The sequence below is a fragment of the Cheilinus undulatus genome, linkage group 18 (assembly GCF_018320785.1).
Source record: "Cheilinus undulatus linkage group 18, ASM1832078v1, whole genome shotgun sequence".
Taxonomy (NCBI): Eukaryota; Metazoa; Chordata; class Actinopteri; order Labriformes; family Labridae; genus Cheilinus; species Cheilinus undulatus.
The window spans coordinates 10,412,739-10,437,080 of record NC_054882.1 but is presented as its reverse complement, the minus strand read 5'-3'; the positions used below and the strand labels follow the sequence as shown (position 1 = coordinate 10,437,080).

General features: G+C 39.4%; 1 protein-coding gene across 3 annotated transcripts in view; it reads left to right on the top strand.

Moving 5' to 3' along the window:
* The window catches only part of kcnh5b (potassium voltage-gated channel, subfamily H (eag-related), member 5b), a 266,042-nt gene that overhangs the window by 97,223 nt on the left and 144,477 nt on the right, over positions 1–24,342 (top strand). For all 3 annotated transcript variants that reach the window (XM_041813394.1, XM_041813393.1, XM_041813395.1), the window contains one exon: positions 23,333–23,490. In XM_041813394.1, the coding sequence (XP_041669328.1) occupies positions 23,333–23,490 (158 nt within the window). The remainder of the gene's footprint in view (positions 1–23,332; positions 23,491–24,342) is intronic.

Genomic DNA, 24,342 nt, shown 5'->3' with positions numbered 1-24,342 from the left:
TTTCTTCTCCACAGCATCCATCCTTCTTCTTGTGCATTGTGTGCCAGGCATGTTTTTGACTCAGATGATTGACCTCAGTGGGTTTATATTTTACCAAATAATAACTTCAGTTGGAAGCGTAGGCCAGATCAGCTGCTATTAATTAAATCTCATCATTTATGTAAGAATCATGGGTACACATTGATTGAAGTTATTTATTTAGATGTGAAATAAAAACACCCACAAGGCGTCTGTTCCCCATTGCCTCTGGTACAATGAGCTTTTTCTCTGAATCACTTATAAACAGACTGCACTTGTTTTTGTTAAACGCTTTTACAACTTTCAAAGTTTTTATCTGGAGTGCTGCTCAGCCTTGTGCTCTACAGAAGTAGATAACACACTGCTTCATATAGAGAACAGCCTGATGATAAAGTTATTACAGTTCATTTTGATGCAAAGATGAGCATCTGTATGATACCAGATAGTATAATACAACAGGATAAGCAGGATAAGGTGGTTTTAGCAGAAGGTAGCCAACTGCTTGGAGCTTCAAGCTTCAACAGGCCTCAAGATGTAGTGTGAGTGCATCAGATTTAAGTTACTTATCTAAAATTACTTAGAGGTCACATATTATGCAAAATACACTTTTTCAGGCTTTTCTAATCCAAATATGTGCCAGAAAAATCCATTTCCTCCCCCATCTCTTTCTCCACATTTCAGAAAATGTGTGCTAAAACAAGCCATTCTTAGATGTTCCCCTCATGATGTCATGTAGGGAGTTGGCCACAGCCCCAGGTTTGGTTGGCCCTCTCCGATTGGAAGAAAGTTCAGCCCTCCACATCTTCCTCCACATTCATTAAGCCACATCCATTTCCTGAGAGGGGTGGAGTCAGGGGCGGAGTCAGACAGCTCAGTAATATTTAAAGCTGCAGACACAGAAACAGCTCATTCTGAACAGGGCTGAGACAGATGCGGTTTTAAAAATACAAAAATCCAATACTGGAGTGTTTTTTCTACAACAGAGTTCACAGGTATGTTTTGGGGACCTCTGAGACCAATATAAACTTGTCTTAAAGGGGTAAAATATGTGACCTTTAAGATGATTTAAATATGTTTTTTGAGTGTAAATAAGGGGAAAAGATGAAAATAAAAAACCATCAAAATAGGTTTTGATTATTCATATAGTTCCTTCATTTCAAACAAATTATAGTTATGCAGAGTCTTTTAGGAATATACTGAAAGGGATGATACAAGGATAAGTTGCACAAATACTGAGCATTAAGTATTTCTTTTCTTTTTTTTTTTTTTTTTTTTTAAGATTTATTTTTGGGCCTTTTCATGCCTTTATTGGATGGAGAAAGGACAGTGGATAGACTCAGAAACAGGGAAAAGAGCAGGGAGGCACATGCAGTAAAGGGCCACAGGCCGGATTCCACCCCGGGCCACCTGTGTACATGAGTAGCACCTTAAACTACTCAACCATCTGCGTGCCCTCTTTTCTTTTCTTTCTTTCTTTTTTTTTTTTTTTAAGTTACACCTGGACTACTTTCATTTTTTAAATATTTAGACGTGGCAGAATTTCTCGCAAATTTGTCAGTTTCTTTTTGAGACTTGAAAACTGTAACAGAAGATACCTGAGGAAGTGGAGAAAAATAAGAGTATAAATATATACATTAGTATTTGAGATCTGACTGGTTAAAAAAACCTCACTTAAAGCATACGGTCAAACAATCCTTCAAGCAGGAGCCTTGTATAAAAAACTAAGAAATTGACTACACTAATTTCCTCTTAGCCTATTTTTTTCATTTATTTGAACAAATCCGTGCTCATGTTTTTTTTTTTGCAGAAATTTTCTCCAAATGTGTGCCAGTTTCACCACATTGATTGATCTTCATTGATTGATATCTTTATTTCGAACATTTAAGTTAGAACTTAAAAACAGCTTCAAAAAAGAACAAAAAACAGTTAACATAAATTTAATAGAATAAAAAAACTAACTTTCATCTGCAGTTTATTAAGCATCTCAGTTTACAGGAACGAGTAGGAAGAAGTAGGAAGAAGTATTTACTCATTTAATCCTACCACTTTAATATCACTTACATTTACCTCAAATTCCTATATCACTCATATAGAAAACAGGCAAGAAGAGCTTTTACATTGCTACACACCTCTGTCCATACATTTTTACCTTGAATGGAAATATCTGATCACATATTGCTGCCTGTTTTTTAAACTTTTCACTCAATTCAAGACCACCCCCCGCCTTGTCCCATTCCACTTTATGAATCAATCACTGTTTCTCAAAGCCAAGGAAGGATATTCAGACGGCCATTTTTGAAGGATACTGCTGCATCGCCTACCGTTGGAGGACTGTTCCAATCTCGAGAATCCTAGAAATTTTTCCAAGGACTGAGTCCTTCAAACAGAGAATTTCCAAGGATGCACATGTGTATCCTCCGCTTGCAGGAGTTACCCACAATCCAATGTGCATTGTTTTCCTTCTCTTAAAAAAAATACATTGCGAGAAAGCCAGTCCTAGCGCGCTCAAAGAAATTCTTGATTTTTCTAGTTGTAAAAGTCCTTTTCTTGTCATGGTGGAGCCACAATAAAAAGGCACAGCGTATTTATGTGTTGCCATGAAAATACTAAATGTTACATCAAAGGAATTAAGGTCGCACAACCTGCTTCTGGACGCTGCCGTTCTGTTGCTGTATCACATTCATGTTTTGTGCTGCTTACTGTTGATGGACCACAATTACTCTCTGACATCAGCTTAAGCTCACCCTGTAACTAAGCCCACACACCCACCAACCATTTTAACACTGTGGCCCCTCTAGACATTTACAGACTGAGAGATGTACTGATCAGCTCTGCCCACCTCTGTTGCTTACTTTCTATTTCTAACTGAGGTATCCATTTTGTATAATCTGCACACCATGAGATTTATTTAGAAAATAGCAAATATTTGTTGTCTTTTCATGGATGAATCTCACATAATGAGGGGGGAAAGCTGTTAAAAGTGGCCTTCCTAGCTAACGCTATGAGCAACCCCAGAAGAGGTTTGCAGCGCAAAACCAGGAAGGCCACTTCTAACAGTGCGTTTACAGACTGTGTGTTTAAATCTACAAGTACTGTTGCTATGCTAACTTGCAGTTTTTTTATCCTAAGAAAGAACACAGAAAAGTACTTTACTGTTGTGTGGATTTATGGTGTGATATTTTTAAAAGACCTAAAATAAGTCAAAAACAAATTTTAACATGACTCTGGTGTCATGTTTACTTTGTGTTATTGTTTTACACTGCAAACATGACAAAAGACCATAGAGGCATAATGTCCCTCCTAGGATACAATACCCTTTTAAAGTTAGAAATATTGAGGAAATAAACAAAATGTTCCAAGAGAGACACTTACAGAAGGGTATAAAATATTCATATTTAATTTTAAGACTATATTGGGCTCATGTGTCTCTGTTAAGAGTTAAACCTCCTTCCTATCATGTTTTTTTGTTTTCTCCTGCTGCCGGCTAATGTTTACCCTTTGAGGCTGAATGGTGCATTGTATTGAGTCTTCGTCTTAGTCCAGGTGTTTTCATCCCATGGCCTCTCTCTGCCGGCCTCTGATGGATTCAATGTGATCCCACTGGGTGAAGTTTTCCGTCACTGTCTTTAAAACAGCGAGGATCCAGGGGAGACAGACTGAAAGGAAATCAATGGCACGTAAATTTCCAGCAACCACACAGAACCCAGACAGTCTCTCTCTTCCCCTCTTCACTAAATTGACGTTTTCGATGCCGCTTTCCCGTATTAGCGGACCAGAAGAATAGATGGGTGCTGACTGAGGACAGTGTGTGGGCGGCTTTAGGTGCAGTGTGAAAGAAATAGCAGGGATTAATATAGACTCATTGAATTCCCTCGTCTCTGTCTGTGATGGCTGAAGCAGGTAGGAAGTATTTTTAGTTGTTTTAATGCAGGTTTGAGTCTGCCAAGACGGTGACATGCAGTCGCTGCCAAGTCACGGACTGTAATGTACACGATATATTATCATATATTTATGACCTAAAGGAAACTTACAAGTTATAAGCAAGTCTAACTATGAATCTTTTACAGTGGAAGACTTTGCTCTGTGATGAATCTGTTTAATTTATAGTATGTTTGATGGTTGTCAAAGTTCACAATGTCAACCCATAGACCTTGTTATTTGGTGGCTTACATGTCACTAGTAGAGCTAAAATTGGCAACTAACATCTGGAGATAAACTGATTCATTTGGTTTTCTGTCAAGTAGCCCAAAAATCCAAACACAGACATTTAAATGGCAGTTAAGTTAAAAAGCTAACCTGCAAAACCTAATTATAAAATGTTTCCTATAGCTGATTAATCAGAAAAAGACATGTCCTCCATGACAACACTCTAACACAGCAAATGTAGCTAAAGCCAATGAAACTATGCTAGCTTATGTAGCTAAAGCTAACATTGCTAAGGCTAAGATAGCTATGTAGCTGTCATTATGTCCCAAATTACATACTTCTGTACTTAATACTGAACACTTTAGTGCAGAAGTGCGCATTGCAAAATATATTCAAATTCAGTCTAGACTATTACCGGCTAAGAATTGTTTGTGTAGTGGTCAGTTCAGTTGGAACATTTGCACCCTCAGTTAACAACATATTGATGATGTAGTGGATGTTGCAAAGTTTGCATGCTAGCACACTAGCTGTTAGCATCCACGGGCTAGCTAACACTTTAAGAGCAATGGCAACACAACTGAATTAAGATAAAGGCATTTAAGGCAAAATAATTTTGTTTTGTGGAATCAAAGAATGTTAGCATAAAATACAAGCTAGTAGAGTTTGAAAGACGCACGCCCGATCGAGGAGACGAGTTGGAGCGTAACAGAGAGAAAGACAGTGAACTGTAGCAAGAATACTTACAATGCTGGGAGGAATAGAGGAATATTCACCCTCTGCTATGACTTTCAGTCATCTGATGAGACCGTGGGTGCTTCCGCCATGACAGTCCACACGTAGCCAAGCCAATGCTTTGCCTCACCGTGTCTCCACCCACCGGGGAGGGAGTAATTGGCGAATTAGATTTTGGGAGTGATCTGGATCACTGTCTAGATCCAGGAATGTTTTTAAAGGGTTCTTCACTATTGGGAGATAGGGCTGATGGTGGAGGTCTGCGCTCTCTGAGTGCATTTCTAGTTACATATTTTAAGGAAATATCACACAGAAGACATGCAGACGACAACACTAACCTCGGAAAAAGATGTAGAAAGATGAGTCAGACTGGTTTTCTTCCACTGGATTTCAGAAGTCCCACCCCTTCTTGATTTTGATTGGCAAGTGAGGGAGAAGCGACACTGATGAGTGCAGTGCTGTTCCAAAAGTTGAGCAGTCTTCAACTGAGCGTGCTTGAGCAAGAAACAAAAATAACTGATGCTGAGGGTAGTTTTTCCACACAGAGCTCAGAACGCTGGACCACATTTATGCTGAATAAACAATAAGCGCAAAAAAAGCTGGTTTCAGACACAGACCCTTACAACATACCAACATAAGTATGGGCTTTAAGACGGCCCAATTAACCTATGCAGCTTACCTGGCTATGGTTGCTTTAGCTATGCTTAGTTAAGCTAACCTTGCTAAAGCTAAAGCTACTGCCCCACTGGCTTACATAGTAACACTGACTATGTAGCTTTGTTAGCTTTGTATCTAAAGCCAACAAAGTCACTGTGCATGTAACTACTTCTAAAATGGGAAATACATACTGGCAAATGACATCACTTCTGTCCTGATGTTCGTGAATCTCAGAGTAGTGGTTTACAAGAGGAGCATCTGAGAACTGCTGTCTGCAGCCTGACCCCTCTCCATTATCTTAGCTAACTTACAGAAACAATACATAACAAAGTGTGCTGCAAAGTGATGCTAAACATGACGTGACATTGTATGAGGTTATATAAACTTAAAAAACTATGTCTAACCCGCACTTTTAATACCTATTTTGCCCTCTAGAGTTGGCTGCAGCATACTGGAACAGCTTGTGTACTGGTCTACAATGCTGAGACAAAAAAATGTCACCCCATTAACTGTGTACTGAAACCGTTCACTTTAGCTTCACTGCTCAGAATGGGCTGGAATACACACATTCAGAGATAAAGCATGTTTACTAAACTGGCCCTAACATTTGTTAGATCTGAAACACCTGCCTCCTGGTTTAACTTGTGTTTCAAACTGTGTGTATTTTCTTTTATTGCGCACCATTTGCTTTCATATTTGATGTTTATCTGCTTTCATTTTTCATTTCACTTTCAGACAGGTTTCTTTGATGATCACAAATGCACACTTTGTTTACAGTTTACACACAGAGACTGTTGAACTTCAAAAAGTACAAAATATCTCTCTAAATTCAGCCTCAACCCAGATTCACCTTTTGTCTTTTAGAGATATCTGCAAACAAATGTATATACCAGAGTTCTGTTTCTAAAGTGATTAGTCTGGCAGCATCAGGTGTGTTCAGTTATGAATAAAGTGTTCATCAAAGAAGTCCTTCAAAAACAAAGACATGAAATCTTCTGAAGAATTTACTTCATCATTTAAATATAAACATAAAACCACAGTACAGTTAAAGACTCTACTTAAGAAGCTCTTGTGAATCCAGTTATATTTAGTAAAAGATTTGAAAGAGACCTTCACTATGAATAAACTACCTTTGTATGCAGTAGGCTAGAATAATCTGGATTAAACTAAAGCACAGGTTGATTAATGTCAAATGTGTATTTTTATTTGTCTGTATGAGATACTTATCAGTAATGCCCATTAGACCATCTTTGTGTTTGTACATGTTTTATGGGTGGAGCCTAACTGGTGGCAGAAAGTTAGCCAACGGCATCTTTCACTTAAATCACATCAGAAAGTATTTAACTATCTAGATGCCTTCTTTAATCATTTTAATGGTTTGTCAGCACAAGGCAAGCTGTCTTATACAGACAAACTCTTGGCAGAGTCAGAGGTTTGTTGAGCCATACTCACAGTTGGCTCAGTGAGGCAAACATCCATATAAAGGACTGAAGTCCCATATCTAAGCAGTTCTGTCTTTACAGTGCCTGTAAAAAGTTTTCACCCTCTTGGATGTTTTTACATTCTATTGATTTTAAAAATCATTCATGGTCAATGTAATTTAGCTTACAAAAATGCAAACCTCTTTGATACCAAGGCAAGAATAGAATCTACAAAGTAATGTCAGTTAAATAGAAAAATTATGTAAGGAAAAATAAATGATGGCATAAATATTCAACCCCTTTTGAGTCAGTATTTAGTAGATGCACCTTTGGCTGCAATCACAGCTCTGAGTCTGTGTGAATAGGTCTCAGTCAGGCTTGCACATCTGGACACTGCAATTTTACTTCATTCTTCTTTGCAAAACTGCTCAAGCTCTGTCAGGTTGCACAGGCATGCACAGCCCTTTTCAAGTCCAGCCACAATTTTTCTTATGGACTGAGGTCTGGGCTTTGACTCCAAAACATTTACCTTGTTATCTTTAAACCATTTCTGTGTAGCGTTGGATGTATGCTTCAAGTCGTTGTCTTGCTGAAATAAATCTCCCAAGTCGTAGTTCTCTTGCAGACTGATTAAAGTTGTCCTCCAAGATTTTTCCAGCATTCATTTTACCCTCTACCTTCAAAAGCCTTCCATGGCCAGCTGCTGAGAAGCATCCACACAGCATGATGCTGCCACCACCATGCTTCACAGTGGGGATGGTGTGTTTGTGGTGATGTGCAGTGTTTGGTTTCTGTCAGAAAGCACCATTTTGGTCTCATCAGACCAAAGAACTTTCTTCCACTTCACTATGGAGTCTCCCAGGTGCCTTTTGGTGAACTCTAGTTGAGATTTAATTTGAAGAAGTTTTCCTCAACAGTGGCTCTCTCTTTGCCACTCTCCCATAAAAATTTGACTGGTGAAGAACCTGTGCAACACATGCAGAATCTTTCCTTCAGAGTAGTCATAGGTGTCTTGGTGGACTTTCTCATGAGTTTGCTTCTTGCATGGTCACTCAGTTTGTGAGGATAGTCTGATGTAGACAGATTTACACATGCGCCATATTCCTTCCATTTCCTTTTAATGGATTGAACAGAACTCCAGGAGATGTTCAGAGCCTTGGAGAAATGTTTGTATCCATCCCTAGACTTATACTTTTCAGTAACATTTTCTCTGAGTTGCTTGGAGGGTTCTTTTGTTTTCATGGCGAAATGGTAACCAGGAATACCAATTAAAAGTGACTGGACCATCTGGACACGGGTGTCTTTACATTGCAATCACATTCTTGGCACTGTATTAATTCCATATAACACTGCCATGCCTTTTGTTTTCTTAACATGTGATTTACTTATTTTTTAAGCTGTTTTAGCTGTTAGAGCTGTTTGCAGTTATATTGGACATTCTCTGGGTTAAAGCAGCTAAATGAGTAATTAATAATTAGTATTCCAGATACAAAAAAAAGTCCTCCAATAAATGCAAAAACATCAATATGACTTTTCTTTCTGTTGCTTCTGTTGAAATATTGGGCATAACATTTTTTATATATATCTCAGAGCAGGAACTCCTACACTCAGCCACATACAGGTCAGCTGTAACATCAGCAGAACCACTGATGTGCTTCAGCTATGGCTGCAAAACAGCAAACAGTGATGTAACACCTCCTGAAGAGGTGTGTTGATATTTCTTCAGGTTACAGCACAGGTGGCGTGGAGTCAGAGCATGTGTGCGTTTGTGTTGTGTATTGTGGGGGCCCATGTGTCTCTGTCAGTCAGGGAGGAACCCCCAACGGGTCCTGAAGCCACCTGTTGTCACGGAGGAGCCTGGCAGGCCGATGGGAGCTCACAGCGTGTCTGCAGGCGCCACCGTGACTCCAAAAGGTCTAATCCAGGATGACCTTTCTGTCTGGCGTGCATGTTGCCACCGCCGCAGCCGAAAAAGCCGGAGGACGCTGTTTGCTATGCCGTAATAACACTGTGTGTGTTAAATAGAAAAAGGGAGGGAATGTGACTGTAGCCTCAGTACAAGAGGTGCCAGCTCTACCAACCTGCACCCCTGGCTTTGTGGTCATTGGATTAAATTTTTTCTACAAATACCACGCTAACAAAAAAGGCCTATTTGGTTGCTGGGTGTTTCTCAGTGAGCCCCAGTGGAAGGGTCATATTGCTTCTTTTTTTTTTTTGGCAAAATAAAAGCATCCAGGCATCACCCCAACCAATTTACGAATGCAAAATAGACTGGAATCTCAATTTCTAAGGGCTGCTAATAATAGGTACACACCAAAATGGCTTTGGGCACTGCAGCCAATCAAACCTGAGACTCAAGCTGTGAGGCCAGGTAGCCACTTTCAACTTCCAATTTGTTTACAGATGACAGACTTTTGCTGTGATGAGATTAAGTAGCCAGCAGTTTATATTTTATACAACAGAAAGCAGTGCTTTCTGTGTGGGTATGGCTTCTGGTGGGCTGCATAATGTGATTTACAATTAATAGTCTCAGAAGGAACAAACCCCAACATGAAGATTTAACTTACTTTACATGTCATCTTTTAATCATTTATTCTTTCTTGTGTACAGACAGAACTCATATAAAAAATTGATGCAGTTATTAAATATAATACTTAAAGTCCCTGTAAAGTGAAATTTAAAATGTGTGTCTTAACACATTATGTATATTGGAATAAAGTTGCTGTAAACATGTGAAAACACAGAGGTCTATGTCGGACTGAATCTTTGATTCAGAACATTAGAAACTTGTTTATCACTTTCCTGGCTTGGTTTAATTTTGGCAGGGCAAAGAAAGTTAACAGCCAGTTAAATGCTGTGTTTTCATTCATTTTGAGATAAATTTCCAAAATCTATCAGCCATGGTGGCCTGTGGATCATTGAAACTATCATAACAGAGAGATTTTGTGCCAGAAAACAGTAAATTTAATCCCCAACTTCTGTGTCTTCCCTGGCACAGACCCTGGCAGGCTTATTGCTGGAGTGCTTGTCTGTTTTTTTTTTTAACCAGATGCAACAGAAACAAACACAACTGCTGAAGGTATATTTCAATCCATAGTTTACTTTTCTCTAGAAGTGAACCATGGCTTTGTCTCTCTCAAAGCAGTGAGAGAGACAGTTCAGTCCCTCCTGTCTGTTAGTGTTGTGATGCTAAAGTTTAGTAAAGTATCCGATGATATATTCATCCTGTTCCTGCCAAGTCAGTCTCAATGAAAACCTCCAATGCTACTCGTCATTGTAGACTTTCATTTTGAAGAGCAACGTCAGGGAATGGGGTGTTTTCAGCAGCAACTTTACAACAAAGAATCAGATATCAAAAAGAGACATAACTTCAAATAACTCGAAAATGACATATCAGGAATACCTGAAGAGTCAAATACAGGATGAGAAACTGAGACGCTTTAGCTCTAAACTGTCTGTCATGACATAAATGTGATCATTTCTGTGGGTGCGGCTTAAGCCTATTCAACCGAAACGCACACACCATCCTAGAGCAGATTTTACTGCCTCATTTTTCATGATTTTGAAGGTAAATTTGATAAACTTAGAGATGTTTTTCATGAGGACTGCAATTTGACCTGGTGGTTCATAACACAGTGGCCTGTCAAACAAATACCGATTTAATGTTTGTTTGTTTTTTTTTCACTTTACAGGGACTTTAAGATTTTTTATAATAGAATCAAATGTTATTAAATATTATACACATTAAAATAGAAAAAATAAAAGTGCTTGAGTTTACAAAATGCATCACTTGTGAGTTTATGTAGAGATCTGGAGATAGTTAATGTCTCCATTCCATTTATAACACATTACTTTGCCTTTGTCCAAGCTCCTCAGGGTTGCAGCAGTTCTGTTGCTATTCCTGCAGCCCCTCAAAGGTTCTTCTGAGCAACAATCATCTCTTTCACAGTTCTGTCACTTCAGATACTAGAATAAAAGCATGTAAAGTGTCTGTTTTCAACTCTTTAAACTTGTTCCCCATTACTTTTGGATGAAGTTCTGCTGCTCCTAAAGACAAGCCATATGGTTTGTCGAAAATAGCATCCTTAATTAACATGTCTCAGCGTAAGGAACACAATCAGTGCTTAGTTTTCTGCACATAATTAACTTTATGTACTTTGCATTTTCCTAACTTTGCTCTGGTGAAAGATGGATCATTAGGTAACTCACAAATGCTGCGTTTAGGTCATGTACCTCAGAACAGTGTAATACATGGCCACTCTCAGGCCAGTGCAGACTCTTTTTGCATTGTTCTTCCTTTTTTGCTGACATCATGTGAATACAGCTTAAAACAATAGAAACAGAGCTTTTATACAGCGGGTATTTTGTTTTCTTAAGCAGGTATAATTAATTACTTTAATATGGCTCAATTTCATTGAGGGCCTGCATATTTCATGGCTGTGGTATGCCTTCTGGCTTGCTATCATGGCTTATGGGGGCATTTAAATGGATAGTATAGTAAATTCTAAGCGGGGTTATATGAGGTTCCTGTCAGAGGTAGATATATAAGTCATAGGAGATGATGGTCGGTGTGGTCTCTTTACAGAGAGCAGTTGGGGTGCAGGAATGAAAGCCAGGCCATTCAGCTGTGGCTGTTTGGGACACATACATTTGTCAGCAGTCCCAGTCTTTTAATCACAACGTAAACATATGTGATCATGGGGGTTATGTGGGAATTAAAATGTTATAATGACACATTGTGCTACTGACTGTCGTCTTGTCAATGCCAAACTACTGGCAAAATTCTTGATGATGGTGCTAAGTGCCAAGTTTTTACACATTCAATCGATGTTTTTTTTGTAGTTAAGTACAATACTTCCCCCAAAGTGAACTTAAAGGTCATATATTTTACCCCTTTAAGACAAGTTTATATTGGTCTCAGAGGTCCCCAAACATGTGAAGTTTGTTGCTGTAAAATCACTACAGTATTGGATTTTTGCACGTCTAAAAACCCCTCTGCTTCAGTCCTGCTCAGAACGAGCGGTTTCTGTGTCTGTGGCTTTTAATGCTAATGAGCTGTCTGACTCCGCCCCCTCTCAGGATATGGATGTGGCTTCATGGATGTGGCTCTCCTGATTCTCCTCTCAGCTGGCAGCAGAGGGGAGGATCAGGAGAGGAGGGCGAAACTTTCTTCCAAGCACGGAGGGCCAACCGAACCTGGGGGCGGAGCTAACTCCCCACATGACATCATGAGGGGAAAATCTAAAAAGGCTAGTTTCAGCACACATTTTCTGGAAGGTGGGGGGGGGGGGGGGGGGGGGGTTGTGGCCAGGCCAGGTGCACATATTTTTGTTAGAAAAGCCTGAAAAAGGGTGTTTTGAATAATACTGTATGGGACCTGTAAGTAAACGTTAAATTATTGGTTTTAAAAATGACTCAAAAATGTACAAGTACACAAAAAGCTACTAAACTACATTAATTTGAGTAAACGTAATTACTTTCCAACCCTGGAAATGATACCATACAATACTATAATACCATACATTACCCATATTAATGGTTATTTAAGCAGCCTGTTTTCTTCTTATTTTAAACTGAAGTATGGATCATTTGCATCAGTGATTCCATAACAGTATCACAAGTCAGAATGGCGATATGATAGGATAGTTTGATGTGATGATACGGTCACGATCACGTGAGTCTGGATGATGATATTTTAGTATTTAATATTTTGTCAATCCTTAATTAAAGCACATATAAATGGATTAACTCTGGAGATTAAAGATGCCTTTCATGTTTCTTTATGCCCTGCACATTCAGTTTTACATATTATAGTCTGCTGATAATATGATGTGGTTAACTGCCTTAATCTGCAGATTTTATTTTGCATTCTTCATCTTATAAGGGATAAAACTAATCAACATTGTTTTTCTTTTTGTAATAGCGTATACAAAATCATATACAGTCTATTCTTGTGTTTCCAGCATTCAAAAGATTAGAAACTGTTTGTAAAGCACCTTCACTTTCCTGCTTTTCCTCCCTGCCGATGGTTTTGCTTTTGGCTGCTGCTGCTGTTGAGTGACAATTAAACCGAATTGAAGCATAGCACTCTTTTGCTAAAAGCTGAGACATTTTAAATGATTTAACGCTCGCCGGATTGAGCGCTGAAAACACGTTAAGCTCCTGGTGCTGTCAGGAACATGCAACAGTGCTTCCTCCGCTTTGAAAATAATGAGAGGAAAAGCTGGTGCTGTGAAAGGAGCTTCCCGGCGGACGTGTAATCGCCGTCTGTACGCCGTCTCACTTCGCCGGCCTCTGTTTGGGTAAACAGGTGCTTATGAGCCATGATTTTACATGCGTTGCGTGCTCTTGACTCATGCTCTTTTCATCTGCGTTGCTCTGGCCTGTGGCGACTTAATTTAGGAACATTTACATACGAGCTGGGAGCCGTCCAAGTCCCGAGGGGAGGTCTTTGAAGCTGTGGCTGGAGAGGGGTGGAGAGAGAGGTTGGGATAGGCGGAGAGGGCTGGCTGGGTGTGTGACATCAGAAAAATCCTGCGTCAGGAATCTGAGGAAAGGCAAAGGTGCAGCAAAGATCTGCTTACACAAGACAAGAGTTCAGAAGAAAAGATCAAAGAAAATGAGTCTTATTAGACACTGAGATGAAATCACTGAGAGAAGTTTAATTTAAGAAGTAATGGTGTGGCGCAGAAACACACATTTATGTAGAAATTCTGTTTATTTTTGTAATAGGTCCCATATCTTCAGTGTTTTTCCTTTTGTGCTGTAGATAATGCTGGCATCAGGAGACATACAGAACAGACAAAATCTCTTTTTAAACTTCTTTTAGTGATTATTAAACATATATGTGGATTTTGGTTAACATTAGTGCATTGTATAATTAGGACCTTTTCACATTAGGCACAATTGTTTCATACTGCCCTTGGGCCCGATTGCTCCTCCCACATTCACAAATCATGCCTGAGACCACCTCTTCAGGTGGACATGAGCTCAGTCCCCAGACAGAGTGACACATTTCTTCTCGGCTAAACTTAAAAATAAACGTGCTGTTTGTTGCGGTGTTAAATTAAATGCCATGAATCATTTCTAACTATGTTTAATGTTATGTTTCGTCTACATGACCAACTCTTTCAGCCTAACCAAATGAGAGATAATCATCTTTAGTGCCTGTTGTGATTCTCACACTCTGCTGTTATGCAAATAACCGCAGGCATATCCATGCTGTTAAGGAACCATAGATGCCACTGCTTTAAAGCATGGGTGCTGCTGATAGTGTGAAAACACTCACTATGATCTGCCTGGCTCTGAGCTTCTGTCATGAGCATCATATGTAGTATGAACATGTCTGTATGCATGGGGCACAAGCTTATACTGTAAATATGGCCCAATCCCATTTTTACCCCTTAACCCTTCCCCCCCGTCTACCCCTTCCTCTTGCTCCTTGAAACAGAGTGGTAAGGGGTAGGGGTGAAAACTTTCCCTTAAGAAATGAGACGCCACTTTATTGCTGTTCATCATCATACATTGCCGATAAACAGCTGCGTCATCAGAGGTGACAATAAAGCTTCGACCATCTTGTTCAAACTATGGATCTCCGTGTTGAACTTCTCCATTTATTCATACACTTAATAGCCCTTTACACGTGTACATACCGTAAATACAATAACCCCCATCCCTAGTAGCTTAAGATCGAATATATGAGAAAACACAACTGTTTTATTTTTTATAATCATTTATAGATTTACATTTATGCGCCTCCTTCATGGTCCGTTGTGCCTTTTTGCAAATGAACGCAGTGCGTGGTGGAAAATTCATCACATCCTTTGGTTTCAAGTGTGGTCCTGAAAAATCTTTGTTTCAAGGGCTATGCAGCCCTTGGCCCTAAGCCTTAGCCCTTGATTCAAAAGAGAATTAGAATACCCGTTCACTTGATGTAAACGTGCAAAAACCAAGGGTCAGGGCTAAGATGAGGGCTAAGAGGTAGAAATGGAATTCACCCTAGGTCATGAAAGCAAGAATGCAGTTTCAGTTTGCATCAAATAACACAGAAGTTGTAACGTGAATGCTAAATGTCACATGACTAATATTGTATGTCCTGTGATGTGACCAGGGCTTTACATTTACACCTGCCAACTAGCCAAATGCAGGTGGATTTAGGCCAGATTTAAGTGGCAGGTACCAGATTGACTCCAACTAGCCACTTTGGCCGGTGGAATTTATCAGCGCCACAAACTCAGCATTCTCTGGTGGGGATTTGTCTGAGTGAGAATTAGATATGTTTATGAAACCAGCTGCATTTCTGTTTTTTTTTTAAATAAAGTTAATTAACAGCACATGCTTTAACATTAGTATAAGCCTAATATCCACTAAAGAGGGAAATGGAGCATGTGTTTCATCTCATACCAGACGTACCCAATTTAGCAAATAGCACAAAATTTCCCAACAACAAATCTGTGGCTAATGGAAATCCTCAGTGGCTAGTTACTTTTCAAAAACAAGATGCCACAGTGGCCAGTGAGCAAAAAAGTTAATGTCAAGCCCTGGGTGTAACTATTGTGCATGTGCACATTGCAGAACACACATTACTTAGTCAGTAATAGGTGCTTTTTGGACATGTGGAAACATGATTTTCTCAAACATGATTTCCACTGATAGTCTGCCTGACTTGATGGTGGCTCCTACACAAAGGCTTGAGATAAAGTCTTTATAACCTTAAGTATGCCAATACCAATATCAGAGAAAAAAAAATCCTGCTTACTGATGTATCGGCCAATTTAATTTTTACATACTTTTTTTTAATTGATAAATGAAACAAATAGCAAGACTGTCAAAAAGCTGATCATTCTTTTGTGTGCTTCTTATGGAGGTGGTAGTGGGTGTTGGTGTGAGGAGCGTCATACTGAGGAGTTTTGCCAATCCCACTCACATGCACCAAAGTGGTCAAAATATTAGGAACACCTCTTACAACAACAGCAACAATCACTGTAATCTCAGCAAAGAAGAATGAATCATCTAGTCATACATTTATCAAGGTAGAACTCATAGAGATGTTGTTATTGTGTGCATTACATTACATAGATGTGTCTAATGAAGTGGTCAGTGAGTGTATCTATTATTATGTGCAGGTAATTCAATAAGCACAGTGCTAAAAGTCACTGGTAAAACAAGATTTGAAATGCATTTCTGTGATGTCCTCAAAACATGCATTCACATTTCCCCGCCTCTATCTTTTTGAGCCATATATTCTCTATGAATCAAACTTATTTCACAAACTAGTTATAAACTTACCACTGAGGCAAACCATCCTCTTCAACAAATAATGATACCTTGATCATGCTGTCGCAGCTGTAGTTTTTCCATGCACACATTGTTTATCTGCAAGATTTTGCAGTTGTAAAAACTGACAGAAAATCCTGAGGTAAATGGTTAAGCAAAACCTGCTGAGTCAGAGAAATGAGTTGAACATGTAGTTTGAAAAGAAGTTGGAAATAAAGTCAAAGATCAATGTGTACGATTCAAGAGGCTGAAAAGTTCAGGATGTGACTACAGAAACTAGAAACTCATGAAATCAATCTTTCAATACTGTCAGAATTTTTCAAACCAACTTGTCTCATGTATAGCAGTGTTTCTCAGCAGTAAAGGGGATGCCTAAGTCTGTCACTGGGGTTAAATTAAGGTCAAACAAGAGCTGAGGGAACAAGAGCTGACTGGAGCTGGTGATCAGCATAGGTTGGGGAAAACGAACATCAGGATGAAGGTGAAAGCTGAGCTGCAGGTGAAGAGCTCAAATGAAGCTGCAGAGAGCACCACGCCTCGGCCTCAGCAGTCTCCGTCTTTATTACGTAACAGCTGAGCCTCCATCATTAGATAACCCTGCAGGAGTTATTTTACTACTCTTCTCTTCGTGCTCCGTAATGAGAAAAATATTATTTTTTACATACTTGTAAATATTGAGCTGCAGACCGTAGGTGTTAAACCTCTGCCGATCTGAACGCTCCACTTTGTTAATTGTGTTAAAACGGATGGTGCAGAGCGTGCTGACGCCTCGGGGCGCTGCTGCTGCTCCTGTGGTTCTAAACAATCCTTTTTGTTTATTTTTAGTCTCTTTCTCAGGCTGGCTCAGTGTTTGAGTAAGTATCGAACATGTGCAGACTGTGTGAGGTAGGACTTTAGAGCTGTTTCTTATTTGCCTTTATCATTCTATGATGGAAATTCCACTTTTTTCATTTAAACCTTTTTTGGTTTCATTTTAGATATTTCTTGTTTAAACTAAGGGTTGTTGACTTTCTTTTTTATTTTACAGACCTGCTTTTTCTTGAAAAAGAAGTAAGGAACTGTGGGTAGATCAACAGTATGACACTAACCTTGGAAAAAAGAACTTGTTATGGATTGAAAATAAAATCCGGGAATGTTTAAAAAAAAAGGTCAATGTTTGATATCACAAGGAGCAGATGATTTTGACTTGTCCTTTTCTAATAACATCACTGTGACTGTAGGGAGACACTGATGTGACTAAGGTTTACTGAGAGGGACAATAAAACATGGGATTAGTGTGTTTGAAGATGAACACACCAATCGTTGGCCTTTATTGCATTGTGACTAATGCATTAATGCAGACAGCCTGAACAAATAAACATTCATATGAACAACTATAGCACTCTGCAGGACTTTAAGGTATGTTTGGGTCAAAAATGGAGGCTGAAATAAGGCGTAGTGTGGGGACTAAGCTGCCAGAGGGCAACATCCGGGGGCAGGAGGATTGACACAACCCCAGATGTGCTCTGGATGTCCTTGCATCTGTAGCAGAAATAACAATGTCCACACCTTTAGTGCTGAGTAAGGGGTGAATGTGGTGAGTAAGAATGGCCTAGGGCAGTGGTCCCTAACCTTTTTTCCTTAGGGCCCCGTCTACTCATATAAAAGCTAAGCCCCCCATGACTGACTTGGAAAAATTAAGCATCAGTTTTAATAGTTTTCATTGACAAAATCCCATCATAATAGGCCTACATAAACTTGTTCTTGACAAAAGATATTTGTATAATCTATCCATTATTATAACAACATATTAGGGTCAGTCTATGAAAATAAAAATATATTTTCAAAAAAAAAAAATCAAAGTCCTTAAGTTTAAATAGCCATTTATTTATGAGGGAAAAAAAAGCTTTTTTTACTCAAAAAGTTGTAAACGTACGTGAACAAGAAAGTCGGATTTTTGAGACTATAAAGTTGAAAATCCAACCAATGACTTAAAATGTTCTAGTGTCAAAATGTAGGACTTTTGAAACTTTAGAATTTAAATTTTTTCTTGTACATTTCAACTTTTTAAATACTGAGTTTGACTTCTTCTATATTTACGGCTCATTATCTCAATTTTCTTTTTCAAAAATGTTGAATTTCTTGCACAAAAATGAACATATCTTCATTTTTAAAAATTTTTTCGTTGGCCCTAATAAAATGTTTTTGAAACTTCAGTTACAAAGTGCCTTACAAGATATCCAGCAAAGCAGATAAAAACCATATATTCCAAAATGCAGAATTAAAAACGATATAAATAAACAAAAAGACATTATGAAATAAAATGAAAATCTAAAACATCAAAATATTAGTAAAAACAAATAAAAGTACATCTAAAAAGCAGAGAAAGTCTATCTTAAAAGGTGTGTTTTCTGTTCAAGTCTGAGACTTTCAGGTAAATTATTCCAAAGGGTGGGAGCCCTAACAGCAAATGCCTGGTCACCCCTTTTCCAGCCCTGAGTGGTGACACATCAGGCCCCTCAGTGCCTTAAAATTCTAAAATGTATGCACAGGAATGTATGATGAAATGCATTGTGGCAGAAGCCTCATATCTCCATTACTCACAGGTTTCTTTTCACCCCAGGCTCACCTAAACTCAAGCCACATCTCAGTGCACACCATATCCATAACCATCCAAAATGGCCTCTTAGAAACATGTTAAAGTAACTTTAGTGGCTGAATAGTTGTAGTAATAATGTATGGTAATTCATGTATAGGTCACCCTCTAAATCTGTCAATAGGTTTTAGACATTTTAGAGCTTTCATTTTAACCTTATAACCCCTTTGGACTGGAGATACTTTGACAAAGCCAAACTTCTTTGCCCATTTTCACTGTGCTGAAAGCTCAGAGCTGCGTTTTAGCTAAAAATGGGTAAATTATCAGTAATTTAATGCCACATTCTAGTAAGTACATGTCTGGAAAGACAGAGTGTGGACTTTGACAGGGCAGAGTTTAAACAAATGGTTTTCATCCTCTGACAGGTGAGTTTTGTTACACATCTGATTTTTCTATCTTGATAAATCACTGGGGAACAAATTAACTGGTCCCATTTTTTAATAAGAAACACAAATAAAAATAACGGATTGTAGCTACCACAACAACTACAGTCATTAGTTTAAAAAATGATGACTAAATGCCACAACAGTCATCAATAATTTTGACAGTTCATTCATTTTTCCAGTGTTTTTCTGTGTCATTTGAAGCTGGAGATGTTATCAGGTTTATTTTCCTTTTTCTTTTCAGAAGAGTGTAAAATAATGTCTGTCCAAGCTAGGCTAATCCAAAGCTAGTTTTTGACAGTGTCGTCAGTATTGTGGATTCCAAGGATTTAAGGAAACACCCCTCAATAACCAAAAGGCTGATGCCACTCTAGCTCTGTTCAATTTTTTCTACTACCATTGTATCAGTCAAATGCCCTCATAAAACAATGCCCTCCCAGACCACACCAGTACTACACTACTCAAAAGCCAGATCCCCCAAAGTATGGAGTCAAATCCTTTGGCGTGTTTCTGCAGCAGAGTTTTTTGTGGTGGTTTGTCCGATGAAGACGTCTATCGGTATGACTGCTCACATCAGTCCATGGGAGCGGGAAGATTCTGTATTCAATCTGGAGATGCACAGAGAACCAGTGAAATGTCAGAGGGATCATAGAGCTTCTGAAGGCTCTTGCTATGGATCCTGATGAGAAATGCATTGTAGTGGGTAAATTTGAGCAATGTTCCTGAGGTAATGGACAGAGCTCTTGTCTAATATCACCATGAATATTACAGACCCTGCCCATGTTTTAATAAATGCAGACACTGTGCTGGTAGGCTTTCTTGAACTCATAGCCTTTCAGGTTGAATAGCAGTTCATGTACATGAAATGATTTACAGCACGAATATTCAATGTGATGTAAGAGTGCAGCCATAAAAAATGCAAAGTTTTAAGAGTGGATTTCAGTTTGTGTACAGAAAAAAGTGACAGAGCTGCAATTTAATACCAAAATATGCATATGCATGATTGATAACTTCAGAAATAGTTATCTTAATTACTTTGACTAAAAATATTGGCAACATAGGAAAAATGCAATATCAGCTATGAAATTCAAACAGTGAAAAGTTTTGTATTTCACTTTTCAACGAGTTAGTTTGAAAATTAAAAGCTGAAAAAACTGACTCCGTAGTTAATCCCTGTGTGCTTGTGTGTGTCATTGTGGATGAGTGGGTGAGTTTTATAGTATATACTGTAAATCCCCTGCAGCCATGTTCCAGCTGTGAGTTGGACTTTTCTTTTCCAGACGCTTCAGCATTGAAGTGTTTCGAGGCCAATATGTACAGTAACCCTGCTGAATAAATCACTGGTTCTCTCTTACTTACTTTGTCCCATTCAGATGCACTGACATGTAACATGAGACAAAAAAACAGCATGTTGTTGATGCTCCAGGCCTTTGTGCACACTGTTCCCTGTGCTCATGCTAACCCTGCTTTAACCCTGCATCGGTACAAGCGAACACATGTCATGTGTTCTCTTCACAGCTTGTAGTGATCAAGGGGCAACAGGTTCACCTGAAACAGACTGAGAGCTGTGTGCATAAACTTCATATGGCTTTTTGTTTTATTAGAAGTCTTTGTGCCCTGATAATGTGCTGTTTACTTTAGCCAAATACTGGTTGCATCCTATTTTTGGATTTGTCAACTGAGCTCATGCATTTTTCTCTGTTTTCAAAGATTGTTAAATAAGTACGTGATATCTGGCACAAGGTCAGCAGTTTCATTATTGGGAGAACTGGGAGTACAGGAAGAGTTTGGGATAGATAGTTCATGAGATGTCTGATGAAGCAGTTTAAACCAGTCATTAGATTAAGATGATGAGGAATAATGCCAGCTGGGGCCCGAAATTAAGGTTGCAAAACCACTCAACTCACCTGTCTTCTCGTTTCTCCTTTTCCTCATGAAAGGGAGAGAGTAAAAAGAGGTAGAGCTTTAAGTCAGTCAGGCAGGTGTAAGTACTTGTCCCGGTCAGGGGGCCTCAACCTGTCTCTGCTTCTCCAATCCTCCTGCAAAACTCTCTCTTCACACATGTCTCTGTAGTTTTTCTCTCATGAATTGAGGGATTATGGGAAGAGGAGAATCTGCTTGGCACAGTTGAAGTGAGTGCAAGGCCTAGTTAGGGCATCTCACCCTCCCCTGTCCTCTTGCCAAGCTCTCCTCACATTTTTCTGTCTTTCCTCATGAAAATTATGGAGTAGAAGGAGGTAGAGCATCAGCTTGGCCCAGCAGAAGTGAGCAGAAAGCCCAGTCAGGCCACCTCACCCTGTCTCTGTTTCCCCCACCTTCTTGCTAAGCTCTTTCTTCACACTTTTCTCTCTTTTCTGACTTTTCTCTTTCCTCAAGAAAATGAGGGAGTAGGGGGAGTTAAAGCATCCCAATCTGGTCACCTTATCCTATCTCTCCTTCTCCCTCCTTTTGTTAAGCTCTCTCCTCACTCTTTTTCTCTTTGTTTATGTAAATGAGGAAGTTGGGGGAGGTAGAGCATCACCCTAGCCTGACTGGAGTGAGTGCTAGACCCAGTCAGGTCACTTCACCCTGCCTTCCCTCAACCTCTTGCTAAGCTCTCCACACTTTTATCTGTTCCCCCATGACAATATAAGGAGTAGGGGGAGGTAGAGCAACAGCCTGGCCCGGCAGGGTTAATGCAAGTCCAGTCAGGTCAACTCATCTTTTCTCTCCTTCTCCCTGTCCTTTTGCTAAGCTCTATTTCAGACTGTTATCTGTCTCTCTTTCCTCATGAAAATAAGAGATTAGGGGGATGTAGAGCATCAGCCTGCTCTGGCAGGGGTGAGTGCTTACCCCAGTTAGGTCACTTCACCCTGTCCCTGCTTGCACCTTACTCTTGCTAAGCTATCTCTGCATACATTTCTCTTCTCTTTTTCCACATGAGGGAGTAGGGGGATGTAGAGCCTCAAGCCCAGTCAGGGATGTGTATTTGCCCGAGTCAGGTCACCTTAATCCGTCACTGCTTGCTTGCTAAGCTCTCTCTTCATATGTTTCTCTTCTCTCTTCTTTCATAAAAAAATGAGGGAGTAGGGAGAGGTAGAGCATCACCCTCTAGCTAAGGTTTTTGTTTACACTTTCTTTGTCTACCTTCTCATATGAAATAGAGGGTGTAGGTGGAGGTAGAGCCTCAAGGCCAGTCAGGGCGCCTCAGCTCTTTGTTCACATTATGCTTTCTCTCTTCTCTCATGAAATTGAGGGAGTAAGGAGAGGTAGAGCTTCTCTCTTCAGATTTCTCTCTGACTTTCTTGCAATTTAATGTGTAAAATCTGTAACAAGAACAGTTTGAGTCATGCTAGGTAGTGTCAGCATTGTCATTAGGAGCCTGCATATATGGTACCTTGGTCTGTTGAAGGCAGAAGTACTGTTTGGGCTGTTGTAGCCATGTGTAGATGTGAGATGATAAATTTCCTGGGCTGGCTTCTAGCTGCCTATTGGTCTGCAGAGTTGACTTGTGGGGCCTAGTATTAAGGGTTTACTGGGCTTAGGGGATCTCTGAGTGCCCTTCAGTAGAGCACAAGTATCTTGTGTTTTCTTTAAAACGTCTGACCATGGAGGCTGCCTTTTGGTCCAGACTTGCAGTTTATTTTGAAATTTCCATTTTCAAAGCATGTCAGGGGATGTGCACATCGTTTCAAAGGGATGGGAAATTAAAAAGGCAGTGCTAAGTTATTTTTCGCCTTCAGGCCCTAACACCAGTCATGTGGCATAAGCTATCTGCACACTGTTTTTTAATGTGGTTTCTATTGTTTATTTAATTTCACAACTAATACCAGAAATGTATTTAAGTAACCATTTTTTCATTCTGTTTTCTTCTCTCCTGTTCTCGCCTTCCCCTCCCTTTATTTCCACTTCACACTTTTCCTGAAATCTCTCTGCACTCCTCTTTCCTCCTCTTCGTTTTAACTTGTCTCTCCATGCTGCCCCTCTTCTCACTTCTTGTTTCCTCTTTACCTTATCCCTTCATTGCTTTCACTTCTATAAAAAAATCTCCCTCCCTTCTTCACTCCCCCATTCTTCCCCCACAGGGCATCAGCAGTCTGTTCAGCTCTCTGAAGGTGGTCCGCCTGCTGCGTCTGGGCCGGGTGGCCCGGAAACTGGACCACTACCTGGAGTACGGAGCAGCTGTTCTGGTGCTGCTGGTCTGCGTGTTCGGACTGGTGGCTCATTGGCTCGCCTGTATCTGGTAAACAGTTTATTTTTTTCCTTCAAAGTCATTAAGAGATCGCTAATGTTCTCACAGTGTAGAAACATTCAGAAGCTCCTGCTGGCTGCTGTGATTTCACTTGTTTTTCAAACTGTTCTAATTGGTTCTGTATGCTAAATATTGCCCTCTCCATCTGTACATTACAAAGCATCTGCTGCTGTTTGGCTCATTATAAACTCCACTTTTCTTTCTGTCTTACATTGGGTGATTTGAAGAGTTATTTATGGCTGATAGCAAACCATTTCTTCTGCATGAAAGAAAGTTTTTAAAGCATTCCATATTTGAGAAAACTCACTAACTTTAAACACAACAAAAGCATCTTTCTGCCCCTGCTGTGAGTCAGGGGTACATTTTTGGAGTTTAACTTTATATACAATTCAAACAGAACCACTAATTTAATCCTCTAGAACTGCATTTAGTCCCTATATTAAGATAAATGTGAAAATAAATGACCTTAATAGCTGAATATGAGCCTTGACAGACCAAAGTAAAGCCCTAAATGTTGTTTATGCTCCCTAGTCTGCTCTTAAATAAATGATTAATGGTTTTAATAAACAGATTTAAGGCTCACTAAGTGGCTTGTTGCATATTCTTAAAGTAAATGAAAGGACCTCAAGTTTATGTTTGGCATTAATGTGCATAAATAATGAAAGGATTAAGACATTCGAAGAGATTCAGGGGGAGTTTTGTCCTTTGGCAGTCAGGACAGGCATCAGTGAACAGCTTAAAAGCATTATTTCTTTAAAGACAGGCAACATCGTCTCATTTTATGAATCTTTCACTAATTTGTTTTGCTAATAATATTTAATGGGAAACTTAATTGCAGCCTGG